The following is a 17,900-nucleotide window of genomic DNA, read 5'->3' on the forward strand; positions in this document are numbered from 1 at the left end:
GAGTCGGCTCGTAAGGGGGAGTCGACTCGCGCATTTGCGGGAGTCGACTCGAGATCGATGGCAGCAGAGGGGGAGTCGACTCGCATACAGACGGGAGTCGACTCGAGGTTAACAGGCACAAAAGGAGAGTCGACTCGCGCCTATTTTGGAGTCGACTCGAGGTCGAGTCGACTCGCGACTCAGAGGAGTCGACTCGCAGTCGGGATCCGACTTTTTAACCCTAACTCCATCGTTTAGAAAACACTTATTTTCACCGCCGCCACTGTTCAAAACCCTAGAGCCGACTCCTAGATCGTCTCCGGCCGTCCCTAAGCTTTTTCCCGTCGACCTTTCACCGTCCATTAGCGTTTTACTCCATTCTAGGTCGACCATGCCTCGTAAAACCGTTGTCCCAAGCCGGAAGAGGCCCCAACCCGCAACCGGCACCGAGCGACGTTCCAAGGCTCGGAACGATCCCGCGAGGCCACAACCTCCGGCTCGTTCCCCGCCGAGGGCGGTTCCCTCGAGGCCGTGCGCCGGGAAGGCGGTCTCCACCGGGAGATACGTCGATTTCGACTATCTCTCCCGGGAGGGCTTTACGATAGGAGAGAGACTTAGGGCCCAGGGCTTAGAGTATTTCCTCACCTTAGATCTCTCCACATACCCTGGACTAGTTAGGGAGTTCTACGGTACCGTCCATAGGGACGATGGGGGTATAGAGGGCACGGTAGCCGGTGTCCCATTATTCATTTCGGAGGATATCATTGCTCAGGTCCTCCATCTTCCCCAAGTTGGGGTGGCACCCGCACACCCTGAGGATAGGACTGAGGCCCTTACGGCCATTCTAGGGCATCCACCCCAGTCCCCCTTGGATGAGGTATCCGCTAGCTCCCTTCCAGTTGAGGTGCGGATCCTCCTGAGCATCCTGTCTAGGTCCCTCTTCCCGAAGACTGGGCGCTTCGACTTTGTTTCTGAGAGGGACCTCACCCTTATGTTCTATATTCTCCAGAACACCCCAGTCAACTTCCCAAAACTTATTTATAGATATCTATGTGAGCCACTAGATAGACCTAGGCTCACCCTCCCCTACGGCATGATGTTCACCCTTTTGTTTAGGGAGGCCGAGATTTCCATTCCTGAGGGGGAACCCTCTCGCGCATTGCGATGGACAGATCGCATGCGTCCGGGGACCCTACACAGGATGGGGTTTCGGAAGGTAGAGGGGACCTGGGTTAGGAAGTCTTCCACCTCCACACATACCACCAGACATTCCCCTAGTCCTGAGCCAGACTCAGATTATCCTGACTTTCCCTCCACTTCTGCTCCTACCACCTCAGCCGGACCCTCCTCAGCTCCTCAGGTCATGGAGGTCCGGATCGCTCCTGAGCAGCTCCGGGAGTTGCGGCAGGAGATTGTCCGAGATCTGCGAGATGATCTACTTCGGGAGCTCCGAGGTTCAGTGCCTGCTCCCACTCCTGCACCTTCGTCAGCGTTGGTCCCTTCCTTGACAGCCGTGACTGAGATGACGGCCCATGTGCGCGAAGAGATTTACAACGTCCGGAGCCTGATCCAGGCTCAATTCTCCAGTATGAGTGAGGTCACGGGCATCACTCGGAAGATGCGCGATGACATCCGGAAGGACATGAGCACCACTACTCAGGGGGCCGAGCGCTTGTCGAACGTGCTCATCGACAAGCTGGACGCACTTCAGAAGTCGGTGACCGAGCTCTCCACTACACATAGCAGGGCCACTTCGTCCATTATGTCTCAGCTCGGGCATGTTACAGATGCGGTCACCCTCCTCATGGAGCAGAACAGATTGAGAGGAGGAGCCACATCCTCGAGAGGAGCCACATCCTCGAGGAGACCTTAGCTGCTTTTTGCTTTATTTTGACATGTATTCCTTTTTTTTTTGCTTTACTTATTGTATTCTCAAATGTATTTACATACACATCAATACAATGAGTAGACATATTCTCTTCAATTGTGTGCAATTTGATCTCTAAGTGATTGTTTGTTCTGCTTACCTCCTTTTTGATATGATGACAAAAAGGGGGAGAAATACTTAATAGATATGTAAATGGAATCAACATAAAAGGAATCAAAATGAGAATTAAAACATAATTTGTTCTTAGTGGATTTGGTACCTCGAGGCTCATTATCTCTCTGTTGGGGCTCCTAATGGAGTAATCTCCAGAATCTATTCAAGGGATATTCGGAGATTAGTTGAATCCAACTCAAGAACAAATTGTCAGATTTTCTCCCTAAAAACCAAAAATTTCAGTTCAAAAACTTCAATGCATTAAAAGGAAATTCAGAGAATCAAAACAAAGTTGAATGCATATGTTGAGGGGGAGAATCTGAATTTTTAAGAAAGCTAAATCATTAAATATATATAAGCCAAACAATTGATTGCATGATATGAAGGCTTATATTATTCCAAATGAAAGGGGGAGCTTTAACTCCAAAATTTATTGTTTCACACCTTTCAAGATTGGATAAATCAAATAACCAGACACTTGAATTCATTTATGGATTTTATTTCCTTGTTTATTGAGCAATTCACTTTACATATACTCAATGTTTTGTCATCATCAAAAAGGGGGAGATTGTGGAGTGATTGATCATAACCCTATTTGATTTTGATGAGCTCAAAGCATCTGAGTATATCTCTTGTTTACTAATGAATTCAATTGAGTGTTTCAGTGAAAATCTTGTCTAAAGTGTTTCTAGACTTGGTTCATAATATTTTGGATAAGTTAAGAAGTCAGTTTGAACCAAAGTCTGAGACTCGAGTCGACTCCAGAGTATTACGAGTCGACTCCAAGCGTATCAGAATCACTGGCACGGGCTCGAGTCGACTCCGGACCATTACGAGTCGACTCCGACTGAGAACAGACAGACGAACAGAAGGGCACAACTTAAAACCTGTCAGCGAGTCGACTCCTGAAGTGCGCAAGTCGACTCCGATGTTTACCGAGTCGACTCCGGAGTAGTATGAATCGACTCCAAGGAGTTACAGACAGAAAAGTCAGAGAGCGAATTTCGACCTTGAGATTCGAGTCGACTCCTGTGGAACGCGAGTCGACTCCGATAGTGGGTAGGTCGACTCCAAAGAAAGCGAGAGTCGACTCTCAGTGGTTCACAAGGCAAAAGTCAGAGAGCAGTTTTCGGACTCTGAGATTCGAGTCGACTCCCGCAATGCGCGAGTCGACTCCGAGACAGCGCGACCCCAAAAAGACAGAAGACCGAATTATTGTCTCTGAGAGCCGAGTCGACTCCCAGACAGCTCGAGTCGACCCCAAGGCAGCGCTACACCAAAAAGGCAGAAGGCCATGTTTCGGAAACTGAAAGCCGAGTTGACTCCAGAACAGTCCGAGTCGACTCCAAGACTGGACGAGCCAAAAGACAGAAGATCGGGAGTTCAGGCTCTGAGCGCCGAGTCGACTCCCAGGATTGTCGAGTCGACTCGAGTGGGCCAAGTTGAAAATTAGCTCCATGGATTTCATGAGATGAGCCGACTCCGAAAATGCCAAGTCAGCTCCAGAAGTTGGCGAGTCGACTCCGGGTCAAGTCGAGTCGACTCCCAGTCGAAGAGGCCACTTTAATTCAAATCCGGAACAGTTGCCGAGTCGACTCCAGAAAAGCATAAGTCGACTCCCGCTACAGCCGAGTCGACTCCTGATCGCGCGAGTCGACTCCGACCCCCAACGGACATATTGTCAGGCTGTGCAGAGTGTGCAGAACGGGCAGAAAAAGGTGTCTAACGGCTAGTTTCCGTGGGGGATGGCTTAAATAGCCACAGAGGACTGTAGCAAGGCAGAGAAGCACCATTCCATTCAAAGAAATCAAGCATTCATTCTCTGCATACTTGTCTTCAACGAAAAGAAGGAAGAGCGCCATTAACTCCATCCAACTTCCTCTTCCCAGCATTTTAAAGAAGCCTCCTCCTGCATTCAAGTCGACCAGACATTCCAGAGGAGACTCAAAGTTCAAGAAGCCCTACTCTACTCCAACTCAAAAGTGTTTGAGGGCTCTTAACTTCTCTCTAGTTTATATTGTAGCAAATCTGCTTTTTAAGAAGCTCAGTTTTTCTGTTTGTTTCTTATTCTTTCCATATTGTCTTTGCTTGGTTCAATCGGGGGATTGAATCAAGGGTGTAGAGGTTGGTTGGTGAGCCGAGTGTAAAACCAACGTGTAAGGGTTCGATTGTGATCCCGGAAAAACAATCGGGGTGGTTCTAGTCGGTGAGCCAGGAAAAACCGACCGAGTTCGTTGTGAGCTCGTAAAACAAGTTTGGTTGTGAGCTTGTAAAACAACCGGCTGTAATCCGAGGGGTTATAGTGAATTCCCAAGTGAGACTTGGGGAGTGGACGTAGGAGCAAGGGTTAGCTCCGAACCACTATAAAAGCCTTGTGTTTGTGATTGTGTGTCTCTTTCTTTTACTCTCATTTCATTCACAGCACATAGTAATTAATTAATCATCTTGGTAAAGCATTAATTAGTCATCCACAACGTTTTCATTGCAAAATTATTTTAAAACCCAATTCACCCCCCCCCCCCCCTCTTGGGTTGTCTATCTGGGCAACACATTTTATTTACATACAAAGAGCAAATGGAAGTCAAGAAGGAAGTCTTCTTGATCTCAAGTTCTACATATTTTTGAGTCTCTGATGAACAAACCTGAGTACACCCACTAATTAGGAAGGGTATATTCCGCTGGGACATCAAGTGATTCCATATACTTCCTAGCGGACTAGCACATTTAATATTTATAAATTGCAGCCAAATATTTTTACACCTCTTAATCAGGTACAAGTAGCAAGACAAAAAATCCAGCAGTCATTCTTGTTGCCACTGTCCCTTATCTGTAGTGGTAATTGATTCCAAAGCCATCACCAGGCAGAAAGCAGAAGATGAGTGTGAATGATGCAAATAAGAACAGTGATAATCCTACTACCATTACGTTCATCTTTTTTTTTCTTTGTTTTCCCATCAGAAATATTGAGCAGTAATAGGACAATAGTTGGAAACAAAAACCTACAGCAAAAATCCAACAGATTGATGTTTAGACCATTATACATGCCCCATGTTATAGCAAATGTATCAACATCCTTCCCTTGTGCTTCAATTTTAACCAAGGTACTGCAGAGAAGCATAATAACAAGTTGATTTCGGATAACGCAATGCACAAGAACATTGAAATCCATGATAGTGGAGAGTAAAAAGCAATCATATGCAGTATTTAAGCTTGACTTCCAACAGTTATCATAATCATAAAAGCTCATTTAAGTTAAATTTTCAACAAGTAAAATAAAAAAGTCAGGTAATATACAAACTTTTCACTGACGTCCTCCAGTAAGTGCATTAGTTTCTTTGCTAATTGCTGCCTCCGGTACTCTGAAGCAACAGTTACTGCAGTCACATGACCATGCCAAGATTCACCTTGCCCTTCGACTTTACCCATAACTGCAACAAACATGTCCTGTACCTTGTCAGATCTACCAAGAGGAGGCCAGGAACCATGGATATGAAATCTAACAAATTTGATAGATAAAAAGAGAAATCATCAAGCAAATATGGAAGCACCTCCAGTAGAAATGAATATTTGAAATGCCTTCAACTCAAGATTTCATAATCGTAGGACTATAATAAGTATAAATTCCAGCTCAGCATTAACATAGGATAGAACATATGTTAACCTGATAATTAATTTAAAACGGGGATGAACATAATAATGTATGCAGTAAGATGCTTCACAGTGGTTAACATAGCATATGAATGAGTACATAATATTTATACCCCACATAAAAGAGACAAGCATGTACTCATAAATGGGATAGTTATGTAATATTTGGATTATAAAAAGTTGTACCTGGCATGTGGCATGCAAGGTTATTCTAGAGAGAGAACATTTGATGGATGACAATGGTCCCACTAATCAAGATTGATTGCAGCTTTGATAAGTATTAAGTCCAGTGCCCATTATCCCATAAACTCTCCCTTCCTTATTCATTTTCTAGTGGATATAGAATTAATATTTATTATATAAGAGGTGCTATAAAAAAAATAGAAAAGGAAGAGATCGATGCCCAAGGAGGCCCTGAAGAAGTTCCTAGCCCACCAAATATGTGTGGTGGAGATGAAAAAAGGGTGCAGATGCATGGCCCCACCCAGAGGAGTTTGCATTATCATACTAGAGATGTAGTACTTACTCTTTCCAGTAAAACCACCTCAAGGAATTCCCCAACAAGTTTCTAGGACCAAGATTTTGAATCCTGCAGGATAAGGGTGTTCCGGCCACAGAACAGGAGGCCCTACTAACTTGCCCTGTCTCGGCAGTCGTTCAAGTCAAGCATCCTACTAGGTACCCTCTATCTCTCTCCTCATTCTTTTATTTTTTCTCTTTGTTTCTTCCTTTTTCTTCTCTTTCTTTCTTCTTTCCTTCCTGTCTTCTCCTTCTTCCTTCCTTTCTTTCCTTTTCTTCTTCTTTCTTCCATTTATCCTTTTCTTCATCTTTCTTCCATTTATCCTTTTCTTCATCTTTCTTTCCTCTTTCTTCTTCTTTCTCTACATGGATGGGTTTCAAGGTCCTGCCCCCCATCTTGATCTCATTTTCTCACAAAAATAGAATGGGACGAACTCGCTTTCCGCGGTCGAGTCGGCTACCACCGGCCCTCCACCGGCATCCCATCCTCTCCCTCTCCCTCTCACTCTCTCTTTCCCTCTCCTTCTCCGGCTTCAGCAACGGATTTCGTTTTCATTGCCGAAACCGTACGAGTGAGCCACCGGTACGGCTCGGGACGACCGAAACTATCCGATTCGGAATGGTTCCGCCGATCTTGACTGAGCGTGTATGATGCATTTGTCCTCTCCCCTCCCCTTACTTGTAGTGCACTTTGATTGAGGCACTCATAAAACTAGAGAAGTCTCGGGCTCCCTTTCGTTGCAACTCCCACCCAACAACAGCCACCCTCCTTTGGTGTAAGGTAACAGGGATGGATGCCTAGCAGCTTCCTTTTACGAGTCTTCTATTTATCTCACAACTTCACTCCCTTGAATTGTGTTTGTGAACAGTCAATGGGCATACTCGCAAGTCGGTATACTTTATTCACTTAATAATCATGTAGCATGTATATGATTAAAACAGGATTTCTACTCAATAGAAACATTTGAAATCACTTTTGAGACAAATCAAGATCGGGTATACAGATTTGTGCAGACTCTAGCCTAAGATCGGTTAGCCCCCCTAACAAGTTGTTTTACGTGGTCATTGAGACCTATTGCTTCTTGATTTCTTCCAACATATGAGATATTCTCGTACTAGCGGCCTTGCTTTTGCATTTTTTCCGTACCCATTTAATGGTTTTCTCTTCTTTTTTTTTTGAGATACGAATTTCTATTTCAATGCTTGCCTATTCCACATCATCTTCAGCAATGCAGTTTTTTTGACAAGCAGGTATGATACAAAAGTAGCAGTATGGATGGTGAATCAAGCCCCAAACGTCATACCTCGTGGAAGGCGATCCACGAGAGAATCGCACACAGTTCCATTTGAACGACATGTGAATGCCTATGATCTTCTCAGTATAGTGATGGATTTCATGGCCAACGTCTCATTAGCACGAATACACCGATATGAAACAAGTTTTCCACAAAGCATCTCATTAGTCAATCTTACATCTATTACAAAAATCTGCTTTGGGATAGAAAGCTGCTCACTTTCTTGTCCATTTCCATGATAGAAATGTCTCTTATGAAACTTCCTCTCGTATTGTTGTCCAAGGTACCATGGAACTAGGTTGGTCGACCACTAAAGCGGTAAAATCCATTGCCTCCAAGATCTATGAGAAGGTGAACCTGAGGACCATTTGCACCAGCCCCTCATATGATGCTATCAAAGGCCTAGGAGGCTCACATTACCACAAACATTGCATGGTGTACTGGTTTTCAATGATGTTATCTGAACTCTACTTGAGATGGCGAAGCAAGAGGTCTAAAGGCTTAGAGGCTAAGGATCATCAATGTAAATGATGGATTGGATGTAAGTAGTTCTGGATAACTACAATGGCAGCAGAGAAAGTAATGCATAAATTGGTGATTGGAACTAGCTATAGTAGACTCATTGTGAGCGAGTTATTTGATGTCAATAGACTTCGAGATTCTTTACCTTGCAGAAAAATGAAAAAAGATCTCTCTAGGACACGATCAAGCAAGAAATCCTGACCCAGGGTATTCGTAGATCGGAGATTGTCTAAATGGTAATAAGGAAGTGGCACTTAACGAATAATGATGATAGGCAGGAGCAAGGTTTTTCCTCACTGCTTGAAGCGCGTTGCATTGGCTGCTTTTTGGAGCTCCCTTTCCAAGCACTAGTGGCCACTTCATTAGCAGAATACTTGTTTGCTAACAACTTGATCCAACAAGTGCACAAACCCACATCCCCGCTAGTTAGTGAGGAGACCCTGTCAAGCTCCTTTCCCACCAAAACAAATTGCATGTCAGAGTTTCCCTTCATATGGCTCAAATCATTCTTAAATGCCTTGAAAGGCATCTTTCCTTAATTGGGTGATTCACGTGCATGCAAATGAGCACAAGCCGCAATGGCAAGAAACTATGACCAATAGAGTCTAACACAGAGTCATACCTTTTTTTCAATGTGTCCCAAGAAGGATCTAGTTCCTTTCACATTCACAAAAATTATCATTTCTAAGATCACCTTCACAAGTCCCCTAATAATCCTTAACAGCTTTATGTCCTAGCACCCGTCCCTAGACCACTTATCATATAACAAAATTGATATCACACAAAAGACTTGATATTGCCCTTTTTGGGATACTAATTCAAATTATAGTACTGCTTCCTTAGAGTGATTAAACTAGCCTTTTGACTAAATAGATATGAAAATAGATAGGGAATCTTGAAGTAAGAAAAGGAGAGCAGCCAGCCTTTATTACATTAATTATTAGCAAGTAGGTTTTCTTTTTCTTGAAACCTAGATGAGATTAGAGTAGAACTCAAATACATTGGAATCAGAATGTCTAATTTGTTTGCAATAATAGGGCTCAAAAGAATCAGAGGATTTAGTACACAATAATGACAGGCAAAGATCGATTGGTAGCATACTCGATCAAATGGGCGATTTTCTCGCCTATCGGCATCCAAGCTTTGAGGAGAAAGTGAAAACTTCAGATATGGTCTTTGCAAAGGAACATGAAGATTTACTTTCGTAGACTTCTTGAAAAAAGGGTCAACGAATAAAGAAAAAATGTCTTTCATCTCTAGAATTGGCAAAACAATTCCAAGCAATTGAGGCCCAAATGAACCTTTGATCGACCCTTCCATCTCTTGGTCCAATCCACCAAGGTCATACTTCCTAGTTGACTTCCTTGGGGCTATCATTTTCGAGACCCCCCACCACTATCTAGCTCACACTGGTCAAACCAAACCATTATCTACAGCATCCATATCCTTGGTTCATCAGGCAATATATTCCTGAAAAGTCAAAAACTAAAAGATAAAGGTTTTGTGAAATCTTCTTGAATATTCATTGGTAAAAGTATTGATGGAAATTTTTCGGATTCATGATTGGAGACTATAGGCAAAGAGAGAGTTTAGTGGAAAAGATTAGTTTCTATTGAGGTTCATCTTCTTTTTGGTTCCCATGACTTGTGTGAGGACAAAATCCCCATTGCCATTGATAGAACTCCTTGTTGGACAATTGACTCCCCACTTTCAGCTACCTTCTCTCTCGCACTATTGATTCAAAAGCCCTTCAACATGGGACTTCTAGATCACTATGGCCGACTTTCATCTCCATTCTTCTAGTAGGTCTCACAATCATACAAGCTTATACCATTATGCTCATGAGCAAAATCAATGCTTGAGCCTACCTTCACACACATCTGTTACACTTCAGGCGGCATCGGCCCCAGATAAACTAATCACCTTGCAGAGTCCACCACCCCAACCGAATGATCGATTGGTGATTAGGCATCTCTATATATCTGGCTAAACAATTAGTGGTAGCTGCTATGAGCACCTCATCTCATACTACGACTGAGAAAGTAGCAATAATAGAGATCTCTTTCCACGTCGAGTTTGACGTCCTAGAATGCAAATTTGACCTGCATGGCTTATAAAGTGAAATTTTTCCTTCATCTTCAATCCCAAAATGAGAGTCCAATTCTAGGGTGCTTGAACAATATGCCCAAAGATTTGGACATTATGAGTGTTTGCTTCAACATGCTCTCCCTAATAGGAACAAGAGCCTTCCACAATAGCCGAACCCAAATTCAATTTCTAGTCTACTGTCATCAACCAAAGAATTGATAAATCTTGCAGTCTTGTAAGGAAACCCTACTTTCCTTCCTTCCCAGTTCGTCATCAAGGTGATGCCTACTCTTTGAAGGTTTTCCTATTTAGGTCGGCGCTCGTGATAGAAAACACTACTTCTACTATTTTGGGCTTTAGAAGTCTTAGAGAAAGCCTCCTTTCTACATGTGCCAAAGTTAACTTTTAGAAACAAAGCAAAGCAATTTGAATCAAGATTCGCCATCTCGATATCGGACCCCTACTGATACCACCCTATTATAGCATCGTACACAGTACGGTATAAGACAACAAGATGTACTAGGTGTCAGTACAGTACGAGATTGTGTACCTATTCCGTACCAATAGATCGCCCGATACGGTACGGTACCAAGTGGTACGGCAAACCTTGCTTTGAATACACTCATTCGGTTGCATTAGAAGAGGAAAAGCAAAAGACATTTTAATATAGTCATATTTCATCGATTAGTTTGGCACTCCATTATTTGGAAGCACACTACAGATAACTGTCCAACACGCCAAAAAAGAAAAACAAAAGACACCTGCAACTCTAATGAAAAGTGTGAAGAAGAAAGCTGTTGCCCAAGGTGACAAGCCAAGAGGGGGGGGTGAATTGGTTTCTTCTAATTTTCGGTGCTTTAAACGTTTTCTCAATATAAGTGCGGTGGATGCTTTCTTAAGCTATTAGAATGATTTAAACTAGTGCAAAAATAGAAGATGATGCAAGAATAAACGGAAACACAAGCACAACACAAACACAACAATATATAGTGGTTCGGTGCTCTCCTTAGCACCTACGTCCACTCCCCAAGCGTCCCCTTGGGAATTCACTATAATCTCTCGGATTACAGTTGAATTGTTTTCCGGGCTCACAATCCAAAAACCTTTGTTGGTTTTACGGGCTCACCAACGAACCTATACACTTTGGTTTTCCGGGTTCACCAAAAACCTTTGTTGGTTTTGCGGGCTCACCAACGAACCTTTACACTTTGGTTTTCCGGGTTCACCAAAAACCTTTGTTGGTTTTGCGGGCTCACCAACGAACCTTTGTACTTTGGTTTTCCGGGTTCACCAAAAACCTTTGTTGGTTTTGCGGGCTTACCAACGAACCTTTACAAAGTGTTTAACAAATGAAAAGAAAAGATTCAAACTCCTAAATGAGCATATGAAACAATATAAACTACAAAGAAGAGTTAGAAGGTATTTATCGCTTTGAAGTCGCTTTGCTCTTCTTTGTCAAGGATGCTTCACTCTTCAAGGGAGGATGGAGCTCTTGATGACTCTTTGAATCTGCTCAATCCCTTTCTTTGATTCTTGAATGAAGCCCTTGGATGAAGCTTGCCTTGCTAGGGTTCTCTCTTGAATGCACTTAATGTATTTTCCCAAAAGCTTGCTTCCTCTGATGAATACTCCCTCTTAAATACTTCTCCAACCTCCAAATAGTCCTTTCTGACCGTTGGATTGAAGAAACTAGCCGTTTATAGCCGTTGGGAGTCCAAAAAGCATTTCTGCACAACTAGCCGTTATGTTCAGCCCGTGTTTGGGTCGGCTCAACCTGTCCTTGGGTCGACCCAACCTTCACTTGGGTCGACTCAAACATTTCTTGGGTCGACCCTCTCAGAAAACACAGAAACTTGAAATTCAGCCTTCCTTTCCTTGGGTCGACCCAACCTTTCTTTGGGTCGACTCAACCTTGGGTCAGCTCAAACTTTTCTTGGGTCGACCCAACTTTCAGAAAATTCAGAATCTTGAATTTCAGCCTTTCTTCACTTGGGTCGACTCAACCTTTCTTTGGGTCGACTCAAGGTTTACTTGGGTCGACTCAACTTCTTCTTGGGTCGACCCTCTCAGTAAATCCAGAGAACCATTTTCTGAGTTGTTTGAGGATCTTGATGTTTGGGTCGACTCATGCTTTCCTTGGGTCGACCCAACTCACTGTTCATCTGTGCCATTTTTGCAGAAGTGTGCCAAATGATTTCTTGATGTGCCGGGGTCGACCTAATCATCCTTTGGGTCGACTCAATCCACACTTTGCTGCATCTCAAGGTTAGATTCATTCATATAAACAATGAAATATATCTATATCAATTTAAACAAATATACTGAGAGTAATGAACTTATAAATGAAGTATCAATTTAACTTATAGCATGCTCTAGATAATTGCTTGTTAATCATCAAAATAACACTATCATCCTCAATCTCCCCCTTTTTGATGATTACAAAATAAAGAGTATAAACCTATTGATACTTGTCTTTATAATCAGTTTATAAAAGGGATTAAATTGCTGAATTTCAGCTTTCATATATACTTGTGAAATCTCCCCCTATATCATTCAAATATTGCCAATTTAACTTTTTGAATTGCTCCCCCTTTCATTTATAATTCATTAGCAATGAAACTTCAAAAATTTGAGATAAAATATGAGTTTCAGCTTATGTATCGGGGTGCGAGAGGTGCGTGCCAAATTCTGAATTTTTATTTGCCAAATTCTGAATTGTGATAGAAATTTTTGATTTGATGATTTTCATTGTTACAAATTGCTCCCCCTTAAATGTATAAGCTTTCTTATATGATTTCCAATTTGTTTGCCCATTTATTTCTCTTTTCTTTACATGCTCTAAACACTATCTTTACTTCTCTCCCTTTTTGTTATACATATCTTTACTTCTCAAATAAAATACTCTTTCTTTAAACACTATCTTTACTTCTCTCAAAATTAATACTCTTTCTTAACTTCTCAAATGAAATACTCTTTCTTTTCTTCTCCCCCTTTATATACTCTTTTCTTCTCTTCTCCTTTATATACTCTTTCCTTCTCTTCTCCCCCTTTTTGTTATCATCAAAAACATATATATGGAAAAAGATGCAATTAAGAACAAACTTCAGACTTCATTGATCACAATAGGAACATTTTCATACATTAATGCCCAAAATAAAGATAAGTACAATGTTCCTCAATCAAGATTTAAAGATATAAGGGAAAAGCAAGATACATATGAGAAAAAGCAAGATACATATCCTAGGCTCTAAACAAGATCATGAGACTCTTCCGGATCGCTTGGCTACGGCTCTCTTGGGTCCTATTTCTCCAAGATTTTGAAGTAATCTACTGTTTGGAGATGATTGGAGAAGATTTGAGAGTGGGGAATAGGGTTTTCAGAAGAGGACAAGGGCAAACAGTGCCCTAATAGAGCTCTCGGGTCCCCCTTTTAACAGTGGGGTCCCGACGTTGGGTCGACTCAAGAAATTTCTTGGGTCGACTCAACGTTGGGTCGACCCAAGTGCAGAATTTTTCTTTTCTCTTCCTTTTTGCTTCTAAAAATTTTCTTGCTTCCAATCCTTATAAATTCTTTCTGGGACAATGATACATGAGTAAGGAATCTATAGATTACAAGTTTGACTCATGTTTCATAGGTTTTTAGAAATGGGAGGAATGTATCATGAGACTGCTTGCTTCCTTTTATATCTCTTCAATAAAACGGATCACATATGCCTAATTTCCTCCTTAGCGTGCAGAATCTATCTTCACTCAAGGGTTTTGTGAATATGTCGACTAATTGTTTTTCAGTGCATATATGCTCATATGTTTCCATTTTGCACATGATCCCTAATAAAATGATATCTTATTTCTATGTGTTTGGCTTTAGGAATGAGATATTTAGAATGTAAGCCAGAAGTGATCTCTAAATGTAGATTCCAAAGATAGTTTTGAAATCAAGTGTAGATGGAATCTTTTTCAAGTTATTTCAAGGAGTATCAAGAATAATATTCAAAGAAAGCACGAATGAAAATCCAATATCTTTTTTTTTTTTTAATATATTAAGTATATAGCAACATGAGAGCAATCTAATTAATTTTTAGAGTATAGTATAAGAGCAGATAAAGATCACAACTTATATACTCAAAAAATATAAGATTATGTTGAATCCTTAATTCTTAATGACTTCAAAGTTCTTTCATGATATAAAAGTATTGGAGCATAGATACCAAGACATGAATTTATGCAATGTAGGATATATAAAATTCAGGGCTTTGAAAGTTCTTTTAAACCTCTCTTAAAGACTTCCTTTTACTCCTTTAAAGATCATAGCATCAAAATCAATTAAAATGAATTGGCTTATGATTGAAACACTAAAGTGCAAGCCAATAAGAGCTCATTAGTAGATTCCAAAGTAAATTTCCAATACTAAGACAAATGGAATCCTTTTCACTTAGTTTTCAAAACAAGTGATTTACCAATTAAGTACAGATAAAAATCTAACTTTCAAAAGATATTCAATGAAGCACAAAGTTTAATACCACTTTACATTTAGTCTTCTTTCTCTTATCTTTAGTTGAATTTCAGATTTTAATGATAAACGTGAATAAAACTGAACCTTTATGATATCAAGAATGTAGAGTGATCTAGAATTATTCAAAATTTATAGCAATCACTCTTTTTAATCTTTTAAGAACAAGTTATGCTTTCTCTTAATCTTTGAGAAAATGTACTGAAATATTAATCAGAAAATGATTCATTTGAAGCTCAAATTCTTTCAAAAGCATTTACATTTTCTTTCTTTTAAGAATCATTTGAGTGAGCTGAAATATTTCTAGACTTAAGATCATTCACTCTTTTAATAATATATATATACATATATTTTTGATGGAAGTCTTTAATAATGTAGGAGAGGAAAAACATATAGATGATCATTGAAGTATATATATTTGTAGAACTCAATTTCTTAATCAAAGTTTTTCAGCTATGTATATATGAAGCACCATAAATCTTTTTAATATCAAAATAACATCATATGTTTAGAACCATTTGTTTGCAATCAAGATCATTGAAAAACACATCATTTAGACCAATTTCAGTACACTTATAAGATAAAAAATGATATGTTTCAGATGCGTATCGGAGCAAACAACCAAGGTATCAAAATTAATTCTATTTTTCTTAAGCTATAGTTTTTATCTAAGAAACATAGTAAATTATTCTCCAGCATGATGCAATCTTTGAAGCATATAATGAAAGTTACAAAAATGCAATGATAGAAGCATTTTTAAATTAAGTTTAAGCTTTTATACAAAATCAGATTCTGAATTTCATAAAAATTTTCAAGGAGCCTTTCAGGATTATAATTTGAGATATGCATCTTCTACATTGTAGCTCATCTTAAATTATTAAGATTGAAAACATATATTTCAAGAACATTAGAGCACATCCAGAATCTTTGTAATTCATATTGAATTTTGGTACAAATTGGAGGATATTATGTACTAGTGTTAGACAAATTAGAATTAATATATTCTGCCTAATTTAGAAATTCGGATTATTTTTTTTTTATTTTTCAGATGATATTCATTAAAATAGAAGTATCCTTCTCTTCTCCTTTTGCAAATATATTCAACTTTCAGATTTCAAAGGTGATCATGAACGACAAATCTGAAATTTCTTTCAAAAATACGATTAGACGAGTGTAAGAGAAATTCAAGATATCATTGATGGGCATGGAATGCAAGTGAAAATAATTTTCATTAGGCTTTGGAACACAAGTTATTTCGAAGTCAAAAGTGAAGCAAAAACTTGTATACAAAGTTAAAGCCTATTCCAAATTATGAGCGTCATAAAAAAAATAAATTTGCTATTGGTAGAAATATGTTTCAATCAAATTATTCAAGCATGGAGCGTTTCAAACTGAATATTGAAAACATATAATTCAAAGTATGCAAAACATAACAAGCATGTCATGGATCAAAATCAATTCTTTTCAAATAAAATTTCCTTTATTTAAATACAATTTAGCACTGATTTTATCCTTAAGGTGTGTTTTCAAGTGATTGAAACTTCATTTGATTTTTCACAACCTTCTTATATATTTTCATTTATTTTATCATTCATTCCCCAAATTTTTAATTTCTTTCTTTAACTATTCAATGAACATTTTGATTATCTTCATTTATTCTTCGGTTTTACTTTTCTATGCTCTATATTCTATTTGCTCCCTATCCGGTGGAGTTGGAAGGGGCACGAGGTACTACCACTAGCCTCCCTCTTGTGCCGTCCCTAATATGCCCTACACCGAATAGTTGGGTCAAATAGTGCCGGGTACTACCACTAGCCTCCCCATTGGCACCATCCCTATAATGAGCAATGTATAAATGTTAAACTGTTCTCTTTAGCAACAAGATATTCACTCCAAACTCTCCCTATTTAAATATAATTAATTACGGATTTTATCCCTTCCAAAAGAATGTTCACACAAGTCTCACAAATATGCTGAATATATTATGCTTGCGCTGCTTTTACTTAAGATTGGAGTATTTACTTAGCTTTTACTTCTTCTGAGCAATGTTCATTTTCTTTTTCTTTATCTCTCTCTCTTTTTGTTATTTTCAAGTAGTTACATAAAAGAGCAGAATAAAGAATTAATCTAATATGCTGCATATAAATATATATCATGCAAACAGCATTTTCATTATGCCCAATGATTCATAGCTTATCACAAGTTATTTTGAATTAGAAACTTGAGGCATAAACTTGTGTATTTCATGGTTATGCATTATACAGGCAAAAGTGAACTTCAATTTAATCATACCATGAAACAATTATCATTAGCATGAGAATGAAGCATGATATCAAGAAGATTAGCAATTAAATGTTTAATCATGCTACCATATAATTTCAGACTATTGATTTTGCTCAACTAACTCACAAGAGAAGAGTTTAGATTACCAGTGCATTTAGCATTCTTCAAGCCAAATACCTTTTAGATTCTTTATTCCCTTGGCTGAAGAAAATCTTCTTTTTTTTTGTTTCCAAGGGAATGTTTATTGTATCTTTCATCGAGGTGTCCTTCAAGTTGAAATTTCTTGCTCACAAATCCTGTATCATTAGCAAAATCTTTTTCTTTTCTTGAAGGCAATTCATTAGGTTCTCTAGGATACAAAAACATTCATACAACATATTTCTTAACTAGATGACTCAACATGAGACATGACAATAGTTGAATTTGAGTCACTTTACTCAAGAGATTGCCTAAATATAAGCAAGCACAAGTCACTTGAACTAAAGAGATAACTTCATTAAGTAAAATGGTTCAAGGACAAGCATGTGAGGCAATAGAAAGATTCATCAAGATCAAATCAATTTCTTATTGTCAGAAGCAATTTAGCTTAGATTCTATTTGCTTAAGATAATTATTAATAAGATATACCAGTTAAGTTTTAATCAAATTATCTTAAATAGTTGTGTCTATCAAAATTCTGATTGTTACATAGAATCAAAATGATAAACTATATTCTCAATAAAGGATCTAGTTTTAATAAGAATAGTATGAATTGATATCTCTACAACTAGTATCTTTTCATTGAATATTCTATATGCATTGCTTGAAGAGTAATATCCAAAGGAATATTTGTTTTACCAGATTTGACATTATTTTCATAAGAATATATCAAGCATGACATGTATGACTGAAAAATATAAAAGATATACAATATATCATTTTCTATTTTTCAGACGATCAAAAGGAGTTTTCTAATAGAAACCATATGTATGACAAGCAATGATGATAGCTTTTAACAGAAATCATTTAAGTAGAT

General features: G+C 39.1%; 1 protein-coding gene across 2 annotated transcripts in view; it reads right to left on the reverse strand.

The window, feature by feature from the left end:
• LOC103695677 (Acyl-CoA N-acyltransferases (NAT) superfamily protein) overlaps window positions 1-17,900 on the reverse strand; it is a 47,044-nt gene that overhangs the window by 22,538 nt on the left and 6,606 nt on the right. Inside the window, exons 3-4 of one of the 2 annotated variants that reach the window (XM_088711781.2) lie at window positions 5,319-5,448; window positions 361-5,124 (exon numbers count right to left, since the gene is read on the reverse strand). In XM_088711781.2, the coding sequence (XP_088567907.1) occupies window positions 4,875-5,124; window positions 5,319-5,448 (380 nt within the window). In that variant the 3' untranslated portion in view covers window positions 361-4,874. Of the gene's footprint in view, window positions 1-360; window positions 5,125-5,318; window positions 5,449-17,900 lie in introns of those variants that run through there. The other variant, XM_039122836.3, reaches the window with a different exon arrangement.

Source organism: Phoenix dactylifera, chromosome 15, assembly GCF_051530095.1.
Source record: "Phoenix dactylifera cultivar Ajwa chromosome 15, Ajwa_hap1_PhDact_Kaust_v1.1, whole genome shotgun sequence".
NCBI lineage: Eukaryota > Viridiplantae > Streptophyta > Magnoliopsida > Arecales > Arecaceae > Phoenix > Phoenix dactylifera.